At 41.0% G+C, this 24920-nt stretch overlaps 2 protein-coding genes across 19 annotated transcripts in view; one reads left to right on the forward strand and one right to left on the reverse strand.

Moving 5' to 3' along the window:
- GRIP1 (glutamate receptor interacting protein 1) overlaps window positions 1-6561 on the forward strand; it is a 334173-nt gene extending 327612 nt beyond the window's left edge. For 15 of the 16 annotated variants that reach the window (XM_075080866.1, XM_075080872.1, XM_075080875.1 and 12 more), the window contains 2 exons: window positions 3594-3740; window positions 4782-6561. In XM_075080866.1, coding sequence (XP_074936967.1) covers window positions 3594-3740; window positions 4782-5018 — 384 coding nt within the window. In that variant the 3' untranslated portion in view covers window positions 5019-6561. Of the gene's footprint in view, window positions 1-3593; window positions 3741-4781 lie in introns of those variants that run through there. The other variant, XM_075080877.1, reaches the window with a different exon arrangement.
- Window positions 6432-23574, reverse strand: HELB (DNA helicase B). 3 transcript variants are annotated; one of them, XM_075080881.1, is made up of 14 exons: window positions 23179-23570; window positions 21989-22314; window positions 21505-21879; window positions 19076-19302; window positions 16832-17704; window positions 15615-15786; window positions 14625-14766; window positions 13508-13638; window positions 12385-12469; window positions 10862-10921; window positions 10106-10310; window positions 9154-9288; window positions 8467-8916; window positions 6432-7532 (listed from the first exon to the last, which is right to left on the reverse strand). In XM_075080881.1, the coding sequence occupies exons 3-14, from the start codon at window positions 21632-21634 to the stop codon at window positions 7443-7445; spliced, it is 2700 nt and encodes an 899-aa protein (XP_074936982.1). In that variant the 5' UTR covers window positions 21635-21879; window positions 21989-22314; window positions 23179-23570; the 3' UTR covers window positions 6432-7442. The 3 variants fall into 3 exon arrangements, with proteins under 3 accessions (XP_074936982.1, XP_074936983.1, XP_074936981.1); XM_075080882.1 differs by having other exon boundaries at window positions 21989-22051; window positions 23179-23311; XM_075080880.1 differs by lacking the exon at window positions 21989-22314 and having other exon boundaries at window positions 23179-23574.
- Window positions 23575-24920: the final 1346 nt, after the last annotated feature.

Raw genomic sequence — 24920 nt, forward strand, 5'->3', positions numbered from 1 at the left:
CTCATCCCTTAAGTGAGTAAGTATGAGTCTCTCTAATTTCCAAGCTCCTGTTAAATAAACCAGAAGTCAAGAGAAGACAGCCATAATGAAAACAGGTTTTTAAAGTCTTTTATGATCTGTAGGTCTGAAGAACCAGAGAAATGAGAAAATATTTTTATACATAAAAGTTCTGGTTGCAGAGTAGTGAGTAATGCCCTTCCAGAGTGCTCAGTCCGTGTAAATCAGGAAAGTTTAACCTGAACAAGTTGGGGAGCAATGAAAGACTTTGGATGATCATTCTCAAGTTCTGCTCCCCTCCGTGCCCCACTATCCTGCAGTACGCCCCACTGTCCTGCAAACGCAGCTTCTCACCTCCGCAGCAAAACTGCACTTTCATGTCCCTTATCATTTGCAGTGCTCCGTTTTTTGACTCACAAGCTGGGCATGAAGTAGCGTGTGGATTCCCCAGGCATTATTATAGACAAGACACAAGAGAAGGTGAGCTAATGTAAAACGGCCCTTCCTTCAATCTGTAGAACAGAATTTGTATGTATTTGGTTAGTTTGCTAGTAGACCACTCACTAACAATAGGAAAAAAGCAATGCTGTCCTAGACGTGTCCCATGCAAATGGGAATTGTACAAAATTATTCTCCACTCTAGCTTGGCTTTGATAAGGTCTTGACTATAATAAAGTGTCCAGTTTGGGGTCTGAAAATTAAAGAAGGATGTTAGCCTACTGAACAGAGTCCAGAGAAAAACAGTCCTTATTCACATCACTCAGAGGAGAGAATAAAGTGATACTGTTCTCTGTGGATAGCAGCAGGCTTTACTCAGCAAGGGCAATTTAGTTCAGACCTAAAGAGAACATCTGAAGCACTGGAAGGGATTACTTTCAAGGCTGTGGAGTCTCCAGCACTGGAGATTTAAAAAGCAGGACAGATAAATGTCTCTCAGAAATGGGTTAGATGCAGTTGATCCTGCCTTAGGGCAGGAATACAGTTTAGATGACTTCAGAGAGTCCTGTTTCGTATGTTTTTGTAGTTCATCTGAGGCTGGATCCAGCTCCGCTTAACTCCAGTGCCTGAAGGAAAAGGAAGGGGAGAAGAAAAAGTGGAAAGGGGAAATTCCTTTTAAAAAGTGTGCCATCTGTGCTATAACAGTGCATAGTATTTTAAGTAAGTCTTCTCCTCTTAGGCACTGTATCACATTTTTACGTTAGCTTTGCAAGGCTTCTTTAAGGAGCAGTTGACATGAAGCACTCCTATCCTTTGTGACAGTGTGGACATCTCGTTTGAGGAGGGTATGTGTCTTGGTCCAGTGCTAATTATTTCTCATTCTTGCCAGGAAATGTACACAAAGCTGTCAATAAAATATTTCTCCCCCCTTTATTTATTTTTTGAGTCTTTTAGCATGGTAGTCTTTCACAGCACTTTCATAGCAGCTCCAGACAGACTTCAGATCAAAGCCATGTTAGACATACTGTCATCCCACAAACAAAAGCCTCTGTTGATAACAAATTATTAGAAGTGTCCCAGAGTCCTGCTGGTACAGCAGCTGTTGATACAAATCAAAATCATTCTGTGATGAATTATTTTGAATTTTCTGATAGGTTTTTCAGTAGCTCAAATGCCCATTGACTCCTGAAATTCACACTGAAAGGGAGGAGGTGTGACAGGTTCAGCAAGCAGTTACTTTGGGGGAAGATGGGAGAAAAAAAGGCAAATACCTTAAACACAGCAGCCACTGGGAGGTTTAAAATGACAGCTCACACACAGAGAAGTCACTGGAAGGGAGAAGTCACTGGCCTTACGCTTAGTCAGTGGGACTTTAGGTGTGGCTTTCTGCTTTGCACTGCTGTACAGCAGGAGTAAAACAAGGGAAGAGGAGGAACTGGTGTAAAATAAGGGACCGATGCTGCATGTGGGTGTTTGTGCTTACCACAGCCTGAGGTAGAGGGATGTTTTCACAGCAGCCCCGCGATGCACCATCCACGTCTACAGGTAAAACGGTGCTAGTGCTGCAGCTGTTCGTGTTGTATCTGACTTCTCTCAACTGTTGCCCAGGATAGCTCCCAAACTTACCAGTAAGCCTGTTTTCATTCTGGTTAAAGCACTGCTGATACACCTCTAAAGCCAATTCAAGGAAACTACGGAGATCAGGAAAAAAAAACCATACCCAACTCTCTGTGCTCTTTGTTCATCTGACCAAATCCTTCAGTCCCATTTTGAGACAACCTTGTCTGTTCTTGCTTACCTTTTCAAAATGGTGGTTAAGGCAGGATCTGAGAAGCTTTCTGAAGGCAGCACCAGCCGGGACCGTGCCCCAGCATGGCTGTGCCTCGGCATTCTTCTATGAAATTCTGATGGGAGTCCTCAGCAGCCCAATCTGAATTTGGTCTTGGCCCTGCCTTGAGCGGGAGATTGGGCTAGAGACTTCCCAAAGTCCCCTCCAGTTTGAATGATTCTGTGACTCAGAAGCACCAGAAAGGAATTCAGTGGCTGGCACACACAAGGGTGCAGCTCATGGAGCATTAGCGATACCCAGCCGTGGTAAAATTATAGAGCACTCTTAAATGGTGTCATTTTATCAGCCAAGGTACGGTTCAAATCAGTATTCTGAACCCAGAATGAAAGAAGCTATAGCAGTAAAAGCCTGATTTTGGCTGTGTAGACTGTATCTGCACACACATTTTGTGCCAGCAGCAGCATGTCAGTCAGATGTCACACCGCCGGCTCACAATTTACTTGCATAGGTCTGCACTCCTGATGTGAGGGAGAAGCAAGGAAAAGAAAAAAACTTCACAGAAATAAAAAAAGCTAAGCATACCACATACCTACAGAAAAGTCTAAATTCTTTTGTAGCAAATAACTGAGTTCACAAAAACCACCTGGAAAGGGTTGTTCTCTGAACACCTGAGAAACCTTCTAACAGTTTTACTGATTTCCATTTCCTGCTTTTGAATGAGCGTCTCTTGGCTATGCGACTGTAACAACACTGCCTGCAAGCTCTTTCTGACGAGCCTTATTCGTATTCTCTTGAAAGATTGCATTGTAACTCTCATACTGAGCACTTCTGAGATTAAGCCTTACAGGGTGGACCATTACCTGCCCGAAACCAGGCTGGTTAGGGCTTATGGTGCCGGTGGCGTTCAGGCCCTATGGAAGTTTTGGAAGACACGACACCGATTGTTTGGTTGAAGCCAGGTATTCATCCCTGAAGCAAAACTAAACCTAGTTGGATGCTTGTACTCAGGTCCTGGCAACTAGAGAACAGGGTAGAAATAAACAAAAAACTAGGACTCAAAAAAAATTACCCCACAAAAGGTGGGATAAAAACCTCACAAATTTCCAGCTGACAAGCAGAAGTGAGAAGGGCTGCTTGTTACTGAAGAATAAGGAGGCTCCTGAGAATACTAATAGAATGTCAAAATGGAGACAGCTCTTATGTGATACTGTAAGTACCAAAGAGTTGGTAAGTGAGCTCTCTAATGTGAAAAAAGAGACAACCAAACCAAAACCCAAAGCCCACTAGGAAGAAAGCCTGCTTAGTGCTTGTAGAAATGCAGATTAACTTTTTTTTTTTTCTTACTCATCGTATTAAATCACCTCCACAGGTAACTTTGTACAAGGACTCTGATGGAGAAGACTTTGGTTTCAGTGTCTCCGATGGTTTATTGGAGAAAGGAGTGTATGTTAAAAATATTCGACCAGCTGGCCCTGGCGATCTGGGAGGTTTAAAACCATACGACAGACTTTTACAGGTAACGTTTGTGGCACCACACAGGTTTAGCACGGAGGGACATGACGCACAGATACCGCTGTAAAAAGCTGTGTGACCACGCTGCAGGGTGCTGGGGTATCTGCGTACACAGATCTGACTGCAGCATTGCATTAGGCATTTACATCGCTTATGTCAAACAACTTAGCCTCTGCACTGCTTATTAAATTTTAAATTATGAGCAGTACTGTTCTGCTTCTGCTGGGGAAGGATGAGTGTCGGGGGACGGGAAGGAGGACAAATGGTGTAACTGCTCTGCACCACAGGCCACGTAGATCACCGAGCCCTTCAGTAATCAAGGTCATGGCGACTTGGGCTTCTATGCAGGGGTACCAAGGCTGGATTTTTCGGTAAAATCATATTTAAAGAAACAAATTCTTTCGGAATGTTAGGTATTTCAGAACACCAAACAAGACATAGAAACGCTTACTGGAAAGCTGCAATTTCCTAAGGCATTTCCAGACAGATTTGTAATTTTTGCTGTTCTTGATAGAGACTTGAGAATTGTTTCTGTGCTTAATCCAAGCTGTTGATTGACATAGTTGTAACAATGTAACTCTCACTGCGTGCCATGCTTCCCCCAGTGCCAAGTTGGAAAAACTGATTATTTTTTTTTGTGTGTGTCAACCAGCCCAATAAAACACTTCATATATTAAAACCAGAGAAAACCTGAACTGAATTGAAATTTTAGATGTGATCTATTGCACTTAAATTAATGAACACCATGAAAGACAGAATAAGTATGCGCTGTTAAATGTCATTTATGGAGCGGGCATTGTGACAGCTGCCAACAGCTATCGCCGGCGCAAACGTGCCCACCTCAGCTACGCTCTGTTAAAGGTCAAGTAGAAAACTTAACTGGTGCTTTCAGACCAGGTGCTGTGGTTAAATAGTCTTGTATTGGGCAATTCTCTAACTGGAATATTTAAATCAGGTTCTGTTATCTCAAGAGAAACCTGTTTCTCTTGTGATCTCATTTCTTTTTCCTAAAACGGTAACAAAAATCAATCTTCTAATTGTTCAGGTAAACCACGTCCGCACCAGAGACTTTGACTGCTGCCTAGTCGTGCCCCTCATCGCAGAATCTGGCAACAAGCTGGAACTGGTTATTAGCAGAAACCCGCTGGCACCTCAGAAAGGAAGCTCAGAGCAACAGACGTCAGGGAGTGGGGAGTGGAGCGATCAGAATAATGCCTTCCTTCAACAGAGCGGACGCACTAATGTTAATATGGAGACACGGGATCCTACAAATACGTTATAGCAGAAAATCATTTGAGTGGGACATTCAGTAACAGAAGACAATTATGGTGCTAAATCCCTTTAAGATTTCTCTGAGATTGAGGCTCAGATGCTGTATAGCACTAATAAGCACAGGAGGTCAGTCTGTCTGTCTCAAGGCTTGTATTAATTCAGTTACTTTTGAAAAGGTTTAATTCTTCACTAAGTTAAGTCATTCCATTCTAAACGATCCAGCATTAGCAACAGTATGAAAAAAAATCTTTAAAAGGCCTTCCCCCCCCCCCCCAAATAAGAAATTGGAGAGATGTTTTAAACATGATTTAAATGTTCCTCTCTCTTCATCAGCAGCTGCTGACTGAGGGAAAAGCACAGCACTAACAGTGGCGGCCAGGTTACATGGTTTTTAAAAACATTTTATCAGAAAGGTGTTATCCGACGGACAAAGAGCGGTACGCTGCACCGGCACGTCCTGTTGAGCGGCTAGATTGGCGATTTTGGGGGCCCTTTACTCTGCTGGCAAGAAGGTGCGCCCTTCAGACAAAGCACGGTTTAGCTGTTTTAACAAAATGCTTGTAGGAAGCTGCAGCATGCGGTGAACATTACTCCCCCACTTTGGGAAATTTTGTTTTTCCCTATGCAATGAAATATTCAATGGTGTGTCTTGCAGCCTGTGGGGATTTTTAAGCTGAGACTTTTTTAGTGGGATAAAACCTCTGGAGAAGGATTACTGACGAGCAAAACTGAAGTGAATTCAGACAAATTAGAGAGGTTTTAAAAGAAAATGGCTTTTTTAAAAAAAACTATGTCAGTGGAAGATTGATACAAAAGCTCTTTAACGATCCATAAACCGGTGAACTTGTACTGTCACACGTGAGCTTTTTAACTCAAAGAGTTTCTTGAAGGGGCAAAACTCCCACTTAATATGCTTTGTTTTCAACCTTCTTTATGATAAACAAACACTACCCCCTGCCACACGTTTTTAGAATTTAAAATTGTAAATATATTTTACAAACACATCACACAAATTGTCTCTTCTCCCCTCTCCCCCCAAGCAATAAAATACTGCCAGTTGCTTTATATGCTCACCAGCAGCTGCTTTGGTTTATTCTGGTATTCAAGTTGTTATTGGTAATTCTTGTTATTGGTGAATATAAAGATACTGGATTTGTACATTTGTAGAGTCTCCATATCTAAGCGATCACCTTACGGAGTGGTTTCTGGTCAATTTGAACTGTTTAACTGTATCCCCGTTGCTGTTTCCAAGACGTGAACAAGCTCACCTGCCCTGCACACACAAGTAGCTCGGATTTCTATTTCAGCACTGCCAGAAAAGGTCAGAATGACATTCAATGCTGAATCATGTAAAAAAACAAAAATGTTCATGAGTCACTTAAATACGTATTTTTATTTGTAATAAGTATTAAACTGTAAAGTATTTTTGTACAAATTTAATACTTTAATAGCATGATATTTATCGTCTATGTTATGTTTTTTGAAATTGAAACTGTTACAAATATTTGTATGGAAAAACTGTATAAATTGAAATAAACAGTGATTTAAAGACACGCTATTTTTCCCACATCTTTTTTTACCCACAGTTTTAGCAAAAAAATACCATGTGTATATTTGCGGTACACTTTTTCCTGCTGTATTAAAAAAAAGTGATTGTTAAATATAAGCAAGCTGTCCAAATTTTAGTACAACTTGTCTGACGTTTGATTAAACATTCAGCTCAAAAATCTCAAAAATCACAATGCAGCGAGTCACAGAGTACACAGAAAAAGGTTGGAAGTGGAATGTTATCTGAACTCTGACTTGGAGTTTTGCTTTTCTCACCAAGATCATTATCAGCATATAACTATCAGCTAAAGAAGCAATGGCAAGCGCTACATCTCTCTCAAGTACAAAGCGGGAAAAATTTTCTGTGTCACTGACGGCAACTTTTTTGTTCTATTTATAACAGATTAAAATCCATAGTCCATTAAAGCTTCAGGCCCATAATTCCGCCACCTTAGAAAAATCTAAAGTCCCCTTTATAAATTGTTTTTTGACTCAAGAGCAAACGGCAGTTTGGGCGTGTCGTTAACAGCCTCCCATCAATTCTGCAGCATTGAGAGACGGATAAATCTTGGTACGGATGGCTGCCATTTTTAACCCTAGAAATCCTCATGTGGTTTTAAGGAAACATCTGGCTCTAGTAAGACCTGCAAGGCATTCTTCACCAAAATAAAAGAAGGATATGATTTTTGATGACTGACACACCAAGGAATCGCCTACTAAAAACAGATCACTGAGAACATGAGAGAGGCTCGCTTTAAGACAAGCTGTTCTTCATAGAGCATGCAAATACAGGAAAGCCTGTGAAAATTATCTGCCTGCCTGGCTTCTCTGTTCCAAAAAATCTTGAACGAAACAGGTTCAAGAAAGGGTTATAACAGGACAGTTGTTAGCTTTTGAAAAGCTTCCTCGGCGTTGGCTGTCCCAAGGTTAGATTCTGAAGCCTGGCACACCCAAGTGGTGAATCTTGTACTGGTGTCTGTCAAAACAAAACAAAAACGTCAGTGTTTGAACCAGACCTAGCATACAGTAACAGCGTTAAAAAACAAAAAGCTCTTTTACTGTGACAGAGCTCAGAAATCAGCTGGACTTAAAAAGGCATCTGTTAACATGTTTGGCTGTATGAAAAGCTACAATTCGATTTTATGCAAATCTTCCACAGCAGGTCAGCACCTAAAAACTGGCTCCTGTATGCAACTAATAAGCTAATACAGGCTAAGCTAGCCAACAGCTCACCCCAATGAGTAACAAGATGATGTGTACATCCACGGACTGGAGCACCTCTCCTGTGAGGACAGGCTGAGAGAGTTGGGGTTGTTCAGCCCGGAGAAGAGAAGGCTGCGGGGAGACCTTATTGCAGCCTTTCAGTGCTTAAAGGGGGACATCAGGAAGGACGGGGGCAACCTCTTCAGCAAGGCCTGTTGTGACAGGACAAGGGGTGATGGTTTTAAACTAAAGGAGGGTAAATTTAGACTGGATGTAAGGACAAAATCTTTTACAATGAGGGTGGTAAAACACTGGAACAGGTTGCCCAGAGCCGTGGTAGATGCCCCATCCCTGAAACAATCAAGGCCAGGCTGGACGGGGCTCTGAGCAACCTGATCTAGTTGAAGATGTCCCTGCTCACTGCAGGGGGGTTGGACTAGATGACCTTTAAAGGTCCCTTCCAACCCAAAGCATTCTGTGATTCTACGATTTACTGCTATTAACATCGTAACTTATTTTTCCTTATTAGTCATATATTACTCTGGGAAAACATCTGCCAAACTTTGTGTCACCAATTATGGGTCATCTTGAAAATAATTAAGTAAATAACAATAGAACAATCACAGCGGTAGCTGGGTGACTCACAGTGGAAAAAAAAAAAGCGCGCACAAGTTTAAAACAAACTTTCTCAGGAAAGAGCTACTTACAGAGCAGGGTTTCATAGCGTCCGCAGAATCCTCTGCAAGAGTTTGCCGTCTTTTACATGGACTTCGCAGCAACTGGGCCATCTGCTCTTCTTTATTGCAAATTGCTGACCCGCCCTCTTTAATCGAGTCAGTCAGAGGCTCAGGCGGGTCAGGAGGACCCTGACCTACAGCAACAGACCGAGTCTCACGCTCTTGGCTTTGCCAGCTCTTCATCAGGGGAGAGGAACTTTCTTTGGGACAGTTGCTTGTTTCTGCAATTGCCTCTTTCAAAAATCTCTGTAAGCGAGTTTTTCTGGGTATGTTCTTGTTCGTGATGGCTCGCCTGAGGTTCATCTCTTCAGCTATAACATAGACACGGCAGCGTCCTCTGGTCACAGCTGTGTACACGTGCTGCCAGTGCTGACGGCCAGGATTGCCAACCACATAGACAACAGTTTTTTCTTCAGAACCCTGAAACAAACATGTTTAAGAATGCCTGATCAAAGAAAGATCTCCAGTAAGTAGTTAAAAAATACTCACAGGAACAAGGCAGTTGAAGACAACTAGGGACACTCTCAAGAATATTTTGTATCCTGCATTCAAGGAATTTTAGCTTCAAGAGAGCTTCTGACTCTTCACATGAAAATACAGTGCATGAGCAAGATAAAGCCATGAAGTTTTATAAGATCACAGCTTCCTTATATTTACCTGAAATGTGTGAATTGTTCTGGCCCATGCATGTTTTATATGACACAGCTTCTTCAGTGCCTTATACCTCACAGTGAATGTGGAGCCGTATGTGCTGCTGATGGTCAGTAAGCGCTGTTTATCAACTTCTACATCCTAAAGAAATAGCACAAGAGCACTCAGCAGTAAGCTTGCATCAGCAGTTCGATCAATGTTTCTACATCTCTGTCTGTCTGTATTCTAGCTTTCCCTGAAATTACAATAGCTGCAACATCAACTGAGTGAAATAGTTCTAGAAGACACTAAACCCAAAAGATTGCTACCTTTTGCCGACCACCTTCAAGGAAAATAGTTCACTGTACAGGGCCTACCCTAACTCCTTCTGTTTATCCTAGGGCACAGTGAAATACACCAGCAAGGCTGTTTGTTTAACAATTTGTTCCCACCAGCGGAGAAGAGCCTACTCTCTGCTGCCAACCCTGTGGGGTCCCCCTTTCCCATGCACAAACGTTGATCCTTTCACGGGACCCTCTGCTGAGTCAGCTCAACTCACCGAACCCAGCAGAAAAATACAGTTTTTTGTTGCTGCATTTTTCAGACAGCTTAGTTTTCTGCCAGGGGAGACCTCGAGCTGTAACGTTATTCTTTACTTAAGACTGTGTTTCTACCTAGATCCAAAACATTAGCTATTTCAATTACAATACATTTGAGCATTTACAGAACGCATTTACACTGGACACGAGCAGACCAACTGAAACACATTTTACAAAAACGCCCAGATATTTTATTTTTTAATTCTCTATTGTGAGTCAGCCTCTTTCCTGCCTTTCACATGGTGGTTTAGCAGAAGAACTAAGTATGTATTATGGACTAAAATTGTTAAGTGTGGATTGTTTTGTTCTGGGGGTTCAACAAGGACCGAACCAGTTACCACTGGGGCTTTTTTGTGCAAGTTCTTGCAGCAAGGACTTACTCCTGTTATGAAAAATATATCTCCATTGCATAGTCGTTTGCCCTCCTCAGCAGCCTCTGTAGCGAGGGCGCCTTCGCCACCTTTGCATTCATGGTGATCAGGATCCTTTCTCAAACCATGGTCTGGCAAGAGATCCTTGAGATACACATTCCGCGTGCAGGAAATCTTGTCACCAATTTGAAATGAAAGTCGGTTCTTACGGTCTCTAGGTCAGTGAAAGAAAGAGGGAGACACGTATTTACAAAGTACGCATTTACCATCTCTCAGCATTTCTTCTCCTTCCCCTCCCTATTCTTGGGCTAGCTTAAAAGCCTTAATAATGTTCAAAACAGTTAAGACAACTCACATTTAAAAGATGTTTCCTGAACTTTTGTAAAACCTTTTGGTAAAAAACAGTAATACAGGGTAGCACCAAAATCCTGCTTCCAAAAAATTTTGGAATCTGTTTAGAAATCATACAGTGGCAAGAAATAATTAACCTTGAGGGTTTTTTTTTTCAAGTTGCTTTTATGTAATTTTTAAATATTCAACAGTAACTCAGAATCTTCTAATTCACATAATGACAATTTCAATGAAAGGCAGTTTATGTTCTCTCTGCTCACAGTCCAGGTTGAGATCAAAGAACCCAAAGAAAGTTTATTATATAAATTATTTCTAACATAAATAATCAGATCTAGGTGTAACATCAGAAATTTTACAATCTCTAGGTTGCTGGCCTGCTGAACCACTTTCAAAGTCAAAGTGAGATTGGCTTACCTGGTCATGTGATCCGAATAGTGCTGGCAACAAAGTTCATTTATTAGCTCGCAGTCTTGCCTAAAGCATACAAAACAAGAACATGAACAAAATCATGATGTACAAGACATACAGTTACATGCAATGTCACATTAGCATCAACTTATAAATAATGGGAAAAGCCCATTTTAGCTACGAGGATCTTCCACCAACAATTAAACAATCGCTGATTCAGAGTTCAGAAGATAAAGCCATAAAGAAACAGTTTGTCTAAATACCATAGAAAGTGAGGCAAAGATGTTTGCAATGCATACCTAGATTAGCTGATTTGGTTTGAAGATAAAGAAGAAAACTAAAGAAAAACTAAAACCTGGACATATTATTTTCTGTCTGTGGACATATTAAGAATAGTCAGAAGATGTATTTGCTTTTTAGAGACCTGGAATTTTAACTTTTAAATGCAGATTAAGTGTCTACAAATATATTCTAGAAGAATCTTATACGGAAATCATTAATAACACTCTTGTACCTGAATGCAGATTGGAGAAATAAAATTGATTTCAGAGCTACTCAGCATTCACAACACACAGGTGAACTAGCAAAAATTTATAAATCACTTATTTGCACACTAGTAACCTGTAAATAGTGTGTGGTTTTTAATGGCTGAGAAAAGGTTCTTCACAAATAAAAGTGGAAGAGTTTTTTCTTAAGTACCCTTTTGTGCAGAACTGTAAGTTTATGGACTGTTGGTACTACTGGACGTTACGTTTATCCCTTTGGTGTCTCTGTGAGGCCACCCGTACTATCCACCCGCCTGTGATGGTTCGCATCAGTGATTACTAACCTTTCCAGTCTTTCTTCAGAGTGTGTTAGAGCCCTGCACCCCTCCCCTTCTTAAATGACAAGTACTGTGCTTCCAAATATCCAAACTGTAGGCATTCACCACTGCCCAGCAGGAGCACTAATACCCATCAGATTATACGACTAAATCTGGCCCTCGTCACGTGGTCAAAACTCAAGTATCTTCTGTCATTTGGTCAACGTCCGCCTGTGACAGAAGCACATATATGCAGTAGGTCGTACGTTCCACCACACGCCCTGGAATTCACATCTGCCACGATGGGATGTGTTTGAATATGGACATTTCTTTGTATTTTTTGAGTTCCTCCTGCAGCCAAGCCCTCACCTTTCGCTTCTGAAGAGCCCTGCACTGTTAGCAAACACCAGAGCACAGGCTCTCAGAGAATCTACCAGAAAAACTGACCACTGATGTCCATCCTTTGCTTCTTTAACATGAACAGTACAGACGAACATGAACACAAAGGCAGAAATCATGGTGCAAAATAGCATCAAGCTTATAGAAAAATGAAGCAACTCTCTGTGGAGAGACTGGGGGCAACAAGAAGGTACAGAAAAAGACACCTGGCCTGGTGTTCTCTCCAGTAATTTTTGCCACCAGTCTCTCCAACACAATGCATTCAACTATTTTTAGATTGTGGCTGCTAGCAAGAATTTTTTCAATGTCTGCCTGCATGCTCCGTTACCTTCTGAAAGCAATGAACTGTGATTGCTTGGCATCCTGCAATCCTGGTCCTTTTTTAAGTAAAGCCTTTATGGCTGCTTGCAAATCTGTTTTAGAAGACATAAAACGTAAGGCATGAAAATATGCAGAAACAATTTAAGAAAGAAAAACAAAATTTGATATTAAATTGCCTTTGCTTATTTATTGCTTCAATGACATTTCAACTTGTTTAAAACAACAACCCCAAAACACAAAAACACCACCCCAAAAAAAAAAATCTCACAGCACAAAACACCCACATATATACTCCCCCAAGAAGTGTCTTGTAGTTTTCCCACTACTAAAATCTGACAGACAAGAGTGATATGACAGGAGAGGAATTCTTATTTCTCTGTGTTAAACAGCTGCATAGAGCAGATTTCATGCAAAATAAGGTTTTGATACAGCACATTAAAGAAGTAAAGATAGAACATTTTAAGCCACAGACCTATACATTTAGATTTCACAGAAGAAATTGGGTTTTAGTATTCTGTCTGGTGAGTAAGTTACTATAGTAAGTTACAGTGATAATATTAGCACTATTTTATTTCCACATTCCCCTTGATGTTTTTGATGCATATAAAGTAGAGGCCACTCAATCCACTTATCCAGTAAAGGTCAAAAAACCTAAAACCATGACCCTAACCCTGGCCCCAAAACATTTTTAAAGAAATACCGGTGTCCTCTCTGGTTCCATTTTCCTAACTTGATTCTAGAGTTGGGAGCACATTCATGTGCAACACACCATTCTGTTACAATTTCTGTTTACTCAAATGATTCACCTCTGAAAAACCTAAATCTTTTAAGGTCTGACAGTTCCAATTACAACATAAAAAGACGATCACATCTGATTACACTGGCGGAAGCTGTACCACCCATATTTCAAAATGTAACTGGTGAGCTGAAGCTCTACAGTGTATCCTTTGCCCTTAGGGGTCTTGCAGTGTGCACTTACAGAAGGCAAAAGGTAAGCCCTGAATCTAGCATTTAAATTCATACCACAAACAAAACCAGACTTAAACCTTCCCAAAATGTTAGTTCCAGCCAAACAGTCTATGCTTTACCAAAGGGAAAGTCAAGATCACAAACCGACTGTACACACTTACTGTCACAATCCCCACCAGCTGGCAAAGCAATAAGAATGAATTTCTTCTCTGGACTTGGCATTGTCATTTCTTCATTCCAACCAGAAACTTTCAGCACCTCATCAAATTGAGGAAGCTTCCGGTGAGAGATTCTTGACCAGAGCAGTGGAAGGAAAACAGAAAAGACAAATTATTTCCAGTTAAAGGTTTCTAGTGGATCACCATCTGCATCAGCCTGAAGTTCACCATTTATAAATTTCTGGTCACCTACACTACATACACCAAAAGCGCTTTCTTCTGAGCATAACTTAACTTCACATTAAAAGAATTGGTAATTTATTCTCTAAACCCTGCAGCACTGCAGCAGGTACTCAGTATTACCCATACAGTTCTTCTCATGGGAGCACACTGGAGTAACACAGATGCATTACCAAAAAAAAAGTGAGAGTGTTTTTAAAACACTTAGTAGTTCTCAACATCTTGCAAATGTTCGGAATATTCTCAAATTCCAATCAGCATCAGAAGGTGTTGGGCTTTCAGACCTCGATTTTGTTGTTTGAGGTTTAAAAAAAAGAAAAAAAGAAATCATGCACTGACAGTAAACAGGATTATTTCCAGACCAAAAGTAATGCAAATTCTAGAAACATTTAGAGGTTCTAGGTATAAATACAGCAAAAAATAAAAAGAAACTCCGATTTAATGGCCCTTGACACCTACACTTCCAATGCAATTCAGCCTGTTTTAGCTGTTGTCACAGTTACCAGCAATGTCTTTAAAACTTCCTTTTTAGAGAAAACAATTTTAAGTCATTTCAGAAGGCATAAAGTGATTTGTGCACACACAACTCATTTGAAAACAACAGAGAGTATTTGATAGTGAAATACGTCCAATAAAACTCATGAGTATTCCAGCACACACATTTTTTTGTCCAATACATATACTCCTGGAAAAATTTGTGGGTGTTTGTTGTTGTTTTGGGGGTTTGTTTGTTTGGTTTTAAAACCAGCGTTACTGATTTTGAATAAGAAACTGTAACAGAAGCAGTACTAGAGAGACAAATCTGGACACACTACTATTTTGCAGGTAAAGGACCAGGCCTGCCACAAGAATGCTTCTTACATACATAAGGAAATCCTACCTTGATGCATTATCTACAATTAGTTGAGATTCAGCTCTGTGATTAGTTTGCAGTTCCACAGAAAAGCCTCTTGATTTTAGACCCTCAAAGATATCAGCTAACATGTTTCCTGGGTCTATGCTTGGTAGTTGTCTAGTATCACCTAAACAGAATGCAGGTTAGTTTTTGTGAGAAGCAATAACAGATCATCTGTTAAAAACTGTCTAAAATAAACCCACTGGAATTAATAAATACTCAACCCTCTACATAGTAACATACTTCCTCAATACAATTCATGTGAAATAAAACTTTCAAGAATCTACGAAACTTTGTTTGGGGAATGAGGCTGTACTGTAGTTAAAATTTTTCATCTCAGTAATGCTTCACTAGCAGGTGCAAATCACTCTGCATGATGAACACCAACAGTGATCACATCTTATTCAAACACATTTTGAAAAATATATATATAAAAGCAAATGCCATAAATGGCATGCCAAAAAGCATACCTCTGCAAAAGCACAACATTTTGATTTTACACTTCTTTTCCTTCCTGAATTAAAACAAGACAATCCTAGCATTAAGAATGACTTTACACCTCCCTTCTAACATGTGATTCGTGTGCTAACACTAGCTTCTTTAAATTTAAGGAAATCGTAAAAGTCTTCCAGCTGCAAGATGTAATTAAGCTACCACATAGAAGTCATAATACTTTCAGAATCAGACAAAACAGTGCTAAACAGAGAATGGAGATACTGATACTTTCATACCAACAGTTGAGATGGAAAACGGTCTACCTCATCTGACCTTATGAATATGGAGAAATACCCAAGTACAGAACAACGTAACATTCTGGGGGTTTTAAGAGACTCAGTGAGACCAGTGGCAGCTCTGATACTTGCACTGTATACTGTATATTATTAAATATTGTTAAATATAGATATAAATACATATACATTTATATATATATTTATAAATATTATTAAATATTGCTAAATTTGCTTTTTCACTTACCTAGAATAATAAGTTTGGCAAGCTGAGCATGCTCACACAAAAGTTTTAAAACTAAACTAAGAACGTGTACAGACACCAAACTTCCTTCATCCACAATCAGAATCGTCACAGTAGAAAACTTCCATGGTTTTACTTGTTCACCCTGCTTCCACGATTTAAAACTATAGATGATCTAGAAGCAAATGGAGATAAATCAAGCTCTGACGCTAATCAACTGTAAACAACTGTCTTATAAAGGTAGCCAGAGTGTGGTATCTTCTAATGTTGTATTTAGAGCTATTATCTAAAATTCTGAACTTAAACCTGTAAAGACTCAGACAACTCTACCGTTCAGTCTTATTTTCCTCCTTGGTCCTTGGTGAATACATTTCTAGCTGAGATTATCAACACTTAGTTAAATAAAAGCACAAAAATGCATCCTTTCCCTCCTGCATGGACCCTAAAGACTATAAAAGGTCAGCCATGAGGTTGCTCAGTAACAGCACACCTCCAGCTACAACTTGCTGACATTAATAAATCCCCAACATGACATGGGGAAGAGGAATAGGCAACTATCCACTCCCCAGAGATAAAAAAAGCCCATAGTACTTTTTATGTTATTATAATTTTGGTTTATACAGGTCATTCCATGCCTCCGTCTTCTTGGCACCTTCCACTACCTATAACAAGAGAGACTTGACCAAAGTTTGTTAACAAAGAGCTTGCTTTCTGCTTTTTTCTAAAAAAAATTTGCACAACATTTAACAGTAATTAAGAAAACACTGTGTGATGGAACTTTATCTCATTAGCCAACCCTAGGCTACTAATGTATGTGCAGGTATCAGTATGATTGCTAGGCAACAGGACACTAGAAAACAGCTCTGCCATCTAGAAAGTATTTCTGTCTTAACTAAACAAAACCAAAAAAACCCAAAAACAAACCCCAAAACCCAGGAAGCTAAAAAGACCAGACACCCTAGAAAGGCACAAATTTGAGATGTGTATGAGTAGAAAAAAACACCAAAGTTACAGCAAGTAGTAAATAATGATTTTAAATCATTATGTTTTCCCCAAAAGCTAACGCTCTCTTTTGAATGCTGACAGGTTCTTCCTAAGCATTATCATTAATAGCTATGCATTTCATAAAGGAAGTTCACTAATAAGTTTTTTTTTCAAAACAGGGAGGGACAGTGCCAAAAGGTCTTTCAGAACACAATTTCAAGAAAAAAAATCCTTACCTGATGCAGTGTATATGCAGGAAGCTTAGTTTTCTCACTCAAAAGGCTTGCTGCCCTCCCTGTAGGTGCAGTAAACAGTACATTCAAAATTTTTTTTGTGCACCCATCCTCTGACTCCCAGTGATAATCAGAAGTGTTCCATTCCTCAGATGCATCTAGGTCTTCTTCAAAGTCCTTAGAAGCAGCTTCCACTTCTTTTTCCATCTGCTTTAAGTGACGAAAAAGGCAGCTAACTACTGTACTCTTTCCACAGCCTCCTTTTCCACTTATGATTGTGACAGGATTAGAACAAATCTTTTCCATAGCAACCACCTGATCTAAGTCTACCTCTGCTTTACTTTGGGTACCAGACGTAGCCCCCGCTTCCTTTTCAGGAGAGTGATTTTCACAGTTATCATTGTCCGGATTGTTTTCCTTCAGGTGTTCCATTTCATGAGCCTGGCTAACATTCATTTTGTTATCTACCATTTCTCTTGATGTCTCAGAAACATTAAGTATCTCTCTCACATCAACGTCCAGTTGCCATGAGCCGTTTGACAGAAGGCCACCTATATACCTTGCAATGTCTTTTTCAGATTTGTGAAGATGAGGCAGAAACACTAGTTTTTTCTCCCTAATCACTACTTTCTGATCTTTCAAAAATTCAAGAGATTGCCAAACATGCTCAATGGACATATCTTTAGATACAAAACGAGCTAATTCATCTTGATCTTCATAAGTGTGTCCCATTTCTCTACACTGTTTCTTGAGTTGATCATACAGAATTAATGCATTCTTCTGCAAGTCAGGAATCTTCCTGTGGAGATGTTCACACTGACAGAAGGCGGCCCACGTTGCCTCGCAGGAAGAAAGGTTCAGCTCCCTATAGATAATCTTCTCCCCAAAAAGAATAAAAGTGAACACATTTATTTCAGAAGATGTTAGCCTCTTGCGGAGTAATGTTCCTCCTAGTAAATACAAATTGCAGTTCAGAGGGTGGAAGTCTCCAAAAATGTATGTATTTTTCACAATGTATGACATTATAATGCCTTTCAAACTATATGAAAAAAAGATATTTAAAAGTAAGATGGAATAGCAATTCCCCTCAGTTACCCTTCTGCGCAAAACAGAAACTTTAAAAATCAAAAACCTGGTGCAGAAATTGGATATTAGGGAGAATTTGTGCACACCTAATTAGCACAGTTTCAAGTAAAGGTGCAAAACCAGTAGAAACAGAGCATAAGAAAGGCATTAGCCAGAATACTGTACCCAATTCCAAACATGCTACTTCAAGAAATAGACAACCTTTACAGAGACTACTGCAAAACAGTAAGGCTGAGATGTGCAAAAAAGATGATCTTCTGAAGGGAAGAAAAATGAACTGGACTTGCTAAGCCTTAAGAGAAAATGCTATAGAGAGTCTTCAAGCAATAAAAAAAAAAAAAAAAGCCGTGAGAATGCAGGTCCTTGGTACAAGAAACAAGAGAGCAACACGTCTATATTGCACCAAGGAACAGACAAACTGGACATCAGGAAAAGCTTTTCAAAGGAAAAGATGTGAAACACTGAAATGTATTGGCTAGACTGCTGAATCTCTGAAAATGAAGTCTTAAGGACAAGCCAGAACACGTCAGTAAAAGCACTGGGGGGGCTGAAGTAGAGGATTAACTAATCCCATTTCTGAACTACTAAACTATAGCTCCCATCTGAGGTACAGGAGTGCTCAGACGAGGTGCAGCAGCAAAGCTGCACAGCAAGCATAGAAAAGGAAAACATGAAGGTAAGCAGCAACCACAAATCCCATTATAAAAAAGGATAACGACTAGACCAGATGACTTATTACAGAGTAACTTACCTACCTTACTACGAAAGCATAGACACTGTTCTATGTATTAAGAACAGAAAACCTCATTTGCCAGTATAAAACTGAACAGTACAATTGAGGGTTTTAAAGCAGTTTTCTTACTTTTGGCCCAACTACCTCAATTATTTAATTTTTCAGTTCCTTGTAGCAAAGACTAAGCAAATGGTTGTAACACCACCACCTTTAAAATCTTCTGAGACCCATTTATTGTAGACCAACTACGAAAAAAAAATAATCTTTGCTAAGCCTGAGTCCTGTAAATCATCCATTTCCAAACGAACTAAGCTTACCTCCTGCGCGTGCCCAGTTAATAAACTGAATGTAACTGAAACAGCACTGTACTCTAATGAAGCTCAAATGTAACAAACAACACATTTTTTACCCTGCTTAACGTTACTTACCCTGCTGAATCCAAGTTTCCATGGCTCATTCTTTAATATCTCATCCAATTTTGTTAGCATTTTGTCTTGAAAGTGTACTTCCTCACCATCCATACCATTGTTTTCTTCCGTGTTTGTTTGCCAATGCACCATATTCAACAGACAGCAAAAATGGCGTGGCAGAAGAATGGGCAAGAATTCCAGTATCATCGGAAAAGTCAGAGCTACCAATACTGCCTTTCCTGCAACTGTATGCACCATAAACCAAGAAAGTTTTAAGCAATATACAAAGATATTTGTAAAGGCAATTTAAACTGACTCTAGCTCTTATCCTCCTGCTTCCCCTACATCCAAACCATCCCTAGAGTTCTTTCAGTTTCTTATTCTTTTAATCCAAATTCTTTGAAAGTCTGTTTCCCCTCAACTGCCTTGGGGGGAAAAAAAAAAGTAAACAGATGACAGATAAAATTCCAGCTAAATATACTCATTTGGAAAACACGTATTCACCTTCCCTGTTTGTATCAGTCTTGGCATCTGCAAAAGGGGGATAATGAAACTGATTTGCCCTAAATCTTGCTTTAGAAACAAATTTTCAAAGGAAGTGAGACTTTTAGAAGTTTTATCTCTTCACAGGAAACAAAAAGAAAGTAATTTTTAATGGCGTGTTAAGGAAAGTTCAAAATTCCAAAACACCCATTTTTCTTCAGTTAAATACTTTTTCTGATCGCTGTCTTACCCACAGAAAGGCAAAGCCAAAATCTTTTCCCTCTGAAGCAAACAATTTACAAGAATCAACACACACTACTTCTAGACAAAAGCATCATGAAGGCTTATATAACAAAATGCTTGAGCCCATAACAATGACAACCAGGAAGAAGTGACAGCCGTAACAGTGACACCACCACGTAAGGGTGGGTGGGTTGTCGTTTCTATTGCCCAATGATAGAGAAAGAAGAAAGCTTAATTTGTATCAAAGTCATTTAAGTTAGATATTAGGAAAAATCTGCCAACTACAAGAACAGGATACCAAGGCACACTGCACAATCTTCAACACTGAAGATTCATAAACATATTAGACAAGCTTCAATAAGAAGCGATCCATATAGCCCATTAAAACTCAAACAGCAAACTAGATCCAAGTTTCTGTCACTATAGATTCCTTTCTCTTTGTGGTCGTGAAAAGATCTGAAGTCCGTAAATAGGGTTTAAGAACATTTCTAGCATTACAAAACCATAAAAAACAAGCCTGAAGGCCAGAGAACTGTGAAAATTCTCCTCTCCTTACACTTGTGACTTGGGGTAAAGTGTAGCAGAAGCTATGAACTCTCCTGTCAGACAGGATCTGACCTCCAAAACAGCCACCTCCACCTTTTGACCTGCCACTGTCCAGTCAACCAGGTACTGGAAGACTTTGTAGACAGACCCACCTGTCTGTACAGATTTATGCACATTTATTGTGAATTTAAAAGACCTCATCCATTTCAGAGTACTGAATCCCACGGCACTGACGCCTAAGAGGCTTTATACAGCATCAACCCCCGACTGCCTATGTCCACATCCGGAATGTGGCATAATGGAAGCCGATCATCAGAGCAAAATAAGAGCTAGGGCTGAAGACACATCCCATACGTCTTGTCTTCCCGTATTTCAGTGTTTGGCTTCAGACCAGTTACATTCTGGCCCCGCAGACTGCATGCCCATTAGGGGTTAGAGCATCTTAGGTATGCAACTGGAACACACCTTTTGGGTTTCAGCCAGCAGGAATACAGTCAATACTCTCAGAGACTGCACCACCATGGGGACAAGAGGGATGTCTGCTTCAAATGCAAACTTTTGACCTAGTCTCTAACATTCACGTAGGCACACCAACAGAGTCTGCAACAGGATCCTCAGCAGTCCTGAACCATCTCGATGTGGGGACAACTCCATGGTTTCCGCACTCTGCTCCCCAGCTGTATCTAGGTTCTGCTGATGGGCAGGATTCAAATACACTTAGACAGCCTCTTCAGTGCAGCTGATTTGGACTACACTGAGCTCATTCGCTGTTCCCCTGCACTACAAAGAAGCAGCTATACTATTTCCAAACACGTATTTGTCCTAAAAAGCTACACCATGATGTGTACGCAGTGCTGAACCCATTTTTAAATAAGCGTTGTTGTATTTGAATAAACTATAGGAAGCCAGCACCACTGTCTTTGCATCCCTAGCACAGACAATTCTGCTTAGTCAACCTACAGGTTCAGGAAATTCCTTATCTGTTTCCAACTGTACGCCTATCTTTAACTGGTCAGCTGTCCCACTGTCCGCAAATTTTTTAAAAAAAAGAATCTTTGCATGTTGAAATTCATTTGAATATACACTTCGTATGAAGACACATTAACTTAAACACAGTATCCGAGATAAAACTCATTAGCTTATAAAACAACCAAAATCGCACAGGATATACCTACATGATTTCGAAACATAGTAGAAGATGTCATAATCCTTGGTGTCCCTTTGTTTCTTCCCTGTCCTTAAGTGTGAAACTTGGAACTGTTTCAATTTTTCTTCAAGATTTCTAAAACTCAGCCTAGACTCCATAGGAAGCCAAGTAAAAAACTTTTCTTTAAAATCCTCAGGAACAGCACATTCCTTAAGAAAGAGTGAAAAGACTTGTCGGTTGTTTTCTTCTATATCAGTCCGCAGAAAATATGACGGATATCCTTGCACAAAGTACTTCGACCCCAATTTTTTAGCTTTAACATTAACTCTCCACCAAGGGTCAATTAATGGAAAACGTCCAACTACTTCATACTCCTTTTTGGAGTTCTCTTCTTGTATAACAACTGAATCATTAAAAAGAAAAAGAAAACCACTGTTAATAGATATTCATTAAATCAGTCATAAAGATTAAAAGTCTGGTTTGATTACGAGTTTTGCTCGTTCAAAGCTTACTTTTGTCTTTTGTATAAGTTGCAGTAGTAGAACAGGGGTTTTCATAAACTTCCTGATGTCAGTCTTTCCAGTAGCATTTAAAAACAAAAGCAAAACCATCCCCAGAAACAAGCACTAAAACTGCTTCTCTAAGTATCAGAACTACAAAATTAAACTTGCATATGAATAGTTATTAAGCCAACTAAACACACTGGCATATGGTTTAATATTACACCGTCTACATCGAGTCAAGTTTGCAATTCAATTTCAAGGTTTTGCCACGAAGTGTTTCATCATGGTGCCAGCATGCTCTTCGGATATATGCATATACCGAATACCTCCTGTAACTGAAACCACCAAAACTGTAATATAAAGTTACTAATATAACAACTTCATTAACTGCAATTAATATAATAAACTCTTAACATTTTGTATGACTAGTTTTGCCTCCTCTTTCCCTCACAAAAATTAACACATTGTTCCTCAATCCAGGACTGGGGACTAAACGCTATGACCAGAACTAAGCGAACACCTGCTTTAACAGGATCGTCTCACTAAACCAGAGTACCAGCAGCATTTAGGTCTACAACAACTCATCCGTTTATTTTCCCCTTGTTATTTAGCAAAATTTATCCGTATTTAAAACAGGTTTTGGAGAAAATATTCCCACCAGGCACAAGTTGATCCAAAGTCAGCTGCTCTTCTAAGCACTAAATAGAAGGCAAGGAATCATTAAGGTCAAGTAACAGTCTTATATGTCATAAAAGGAAAAAACAAAATGCATCTTTTGTGTAAAGTTAACTTGAATGGAAAAACTTCATGTTTTCTTGCTGTGGCCATAGGAAAGCGGGAATTGTACTGCGCTTACACTACCTGCACGAGATTTATCACACACTTCGGGTCATTTTCCCTTTACTTGTCATGAACTCGGTAACCGGGGAAGGCGCGAGTTTCGGTTTCGTTTACTTGAACACACGACACGAGTAGGCAGGCGCCTCCCGACGCCGGCGGGAAGGCTGTCACGCACAGCGGCCGAACGGGGCCAGGGCCGGGGCCGGGGCCGCCCCGCCGGCCCCAGCTCGCTCGTTTCAAACAAGCAGCGCCCCGGGCCGAGCCCAAACGCGCCTCCGAGGGAGGCCGCGGGCAGAGGACGCTGGAGGCCGCCCGCCCCGTCCCGGTCCCGGTCCCGCTCCGCTCCCGCCGCCCCTCACCGGCTCGGCGCGGAGGCAGCGCGGCCTCCAGCTCCGGCCCGGAAGCCTCCAGAAGCGCGGCCTCCGCCAAGTGCTGTTCCTCCTCGGCCTCCTCCTCGGTCTCCTCCTCCGAGCCCGCCGCCGGCCGCGGAGGCAGCAACACCCCCCACAGCTCCACCACCGCCTGCCGCCGCTGCCCACACACCGCCATTCCGCTACAGTTCCGCGCCGCCCGCCCCGTGGGATCCCTCCGCCCACTGCGGAAGGAGACGTCGAGTGGGAACGGCGAGTCCGTGGGGACGCTGCGCGGGGTGGGGGGGAGACGAGTTCTGCGTGGTGTCGCGCTGTGGGCCCCGGCCGGGTGTCGGCGGTGGCCGCGCCGCCCCCGTTCCCCTCCCGGCGGCGTGGGGGGGCGGCCTGAGGCGGCCGTGCGGGCTTGGGACCCGCGGGTTGCCCTGAGGCCACGCACAAGGACGGCGGCCGGGCCCGGCGTGGGGGGAGCTGGTGTTCGCGCTGTGACCGCTCGGGCGGGAGAGACACGCGCGGGTCGTGGCAGGACTGAGCCCAGACCCCCACCATCGTTGGTACATTGGTACCCTACTGCAGAAACAGTGCGTTTTTTAATAAATCAGGTGATAATTTTGCATCTTTACATGACCCCAATCACAAAACCATCAAATCATAAAATCAGATTTCCAATATATCCTATTATATTTCACCCAGCTAACCCACACACACACCCACACACACACCCACACACACCCCCCCCAGTCATATAATATTATGTACAAATTGTTTTCCAGATCCTCATTTAAAACCACCCATACTTCCCTGTATCATAACCCCGGGCAATGCATGTAGCTGCTTAGCCTTTGCTTTTGCTCAACACTGCAGATCTTTGCCTTTTCTGAACTTCATCAAGTTTTCTTGCAGCTCATCAATAAAAATACCAAGCCATATCATAGCATCACAGAATCATTAAGGTTGGAAAAGACCTCTAGGATCATCAAGTCCAACCATCAACCCAACACCACCATGCCTCCTAAACCATGCCCTGAAGTGCCACGTCTACACATCTTTTAAATACCTCCAGGGATGGTGACTCCACCACCTCTCTGGGCAGCCTGTTCCAATGCCTGACCACTCTTGCAGTAAAGAAATTTTTTCCTAATATCCAATCTAAACCTCCCCTGACGCAGCCTGAAGCCGTTTCCTCTTGTTCTATCGCTAGCAATATGGGAGAAGAGACCAACACCCACATCACTACAGCCTCCTTTCAAGTAGTTGCAGAGAGCGATAAGGTCTTCCCTCAGCCTCCTCTTCTCTAGACTAAACAACCTGAAGCCCACCAGAAATCCTGCTCTTCAGTGATGAAAGCAAGTATTTCTAGGATCTGTTTTAAACTGGTTTTCATTGGTTAGTAGTCAACAGGTTAATATTTACCATGTTATTATGTAGCTCTATTTTTTTAACAAAATGTCACATACTTGTATTTCTGCATGTTCACCCCTATCAGCTAGTATATATTTTCATCAAAGAATTAAATCGAGTTTGTTTGATAAGGTTTATTTAAAAAAAAAAAATTCATTTTGCTGACCCTAGTGTTTTCATTTGCCCCATTTAATTTTTTAACTGTATTTTCTTCCAGTTTCTCCTTTGGTTTGCTTTGGATTGATGTCACACTACCTAAACTGGAGCCCACTATGGATGTCTTGCTGCCACTTCAGAGACCTGGCACGCAGGTTAAAGGAGAGGCAAAAGCA

This window comes from Phalacrocorax aristotelis, chromosome 1 (assembly GCF_949628215.1).
Source record: "Phalacrocorax aristotelis chromosome 1, bGulAri2.1, whole genome shotgun sequence".
NCBI lineage: Eukaryota > Metazoa > Chordata > Aves > Suliformes > Phalacrocoracidae > Phalacrocorax > Phalacrocorax aristotelis.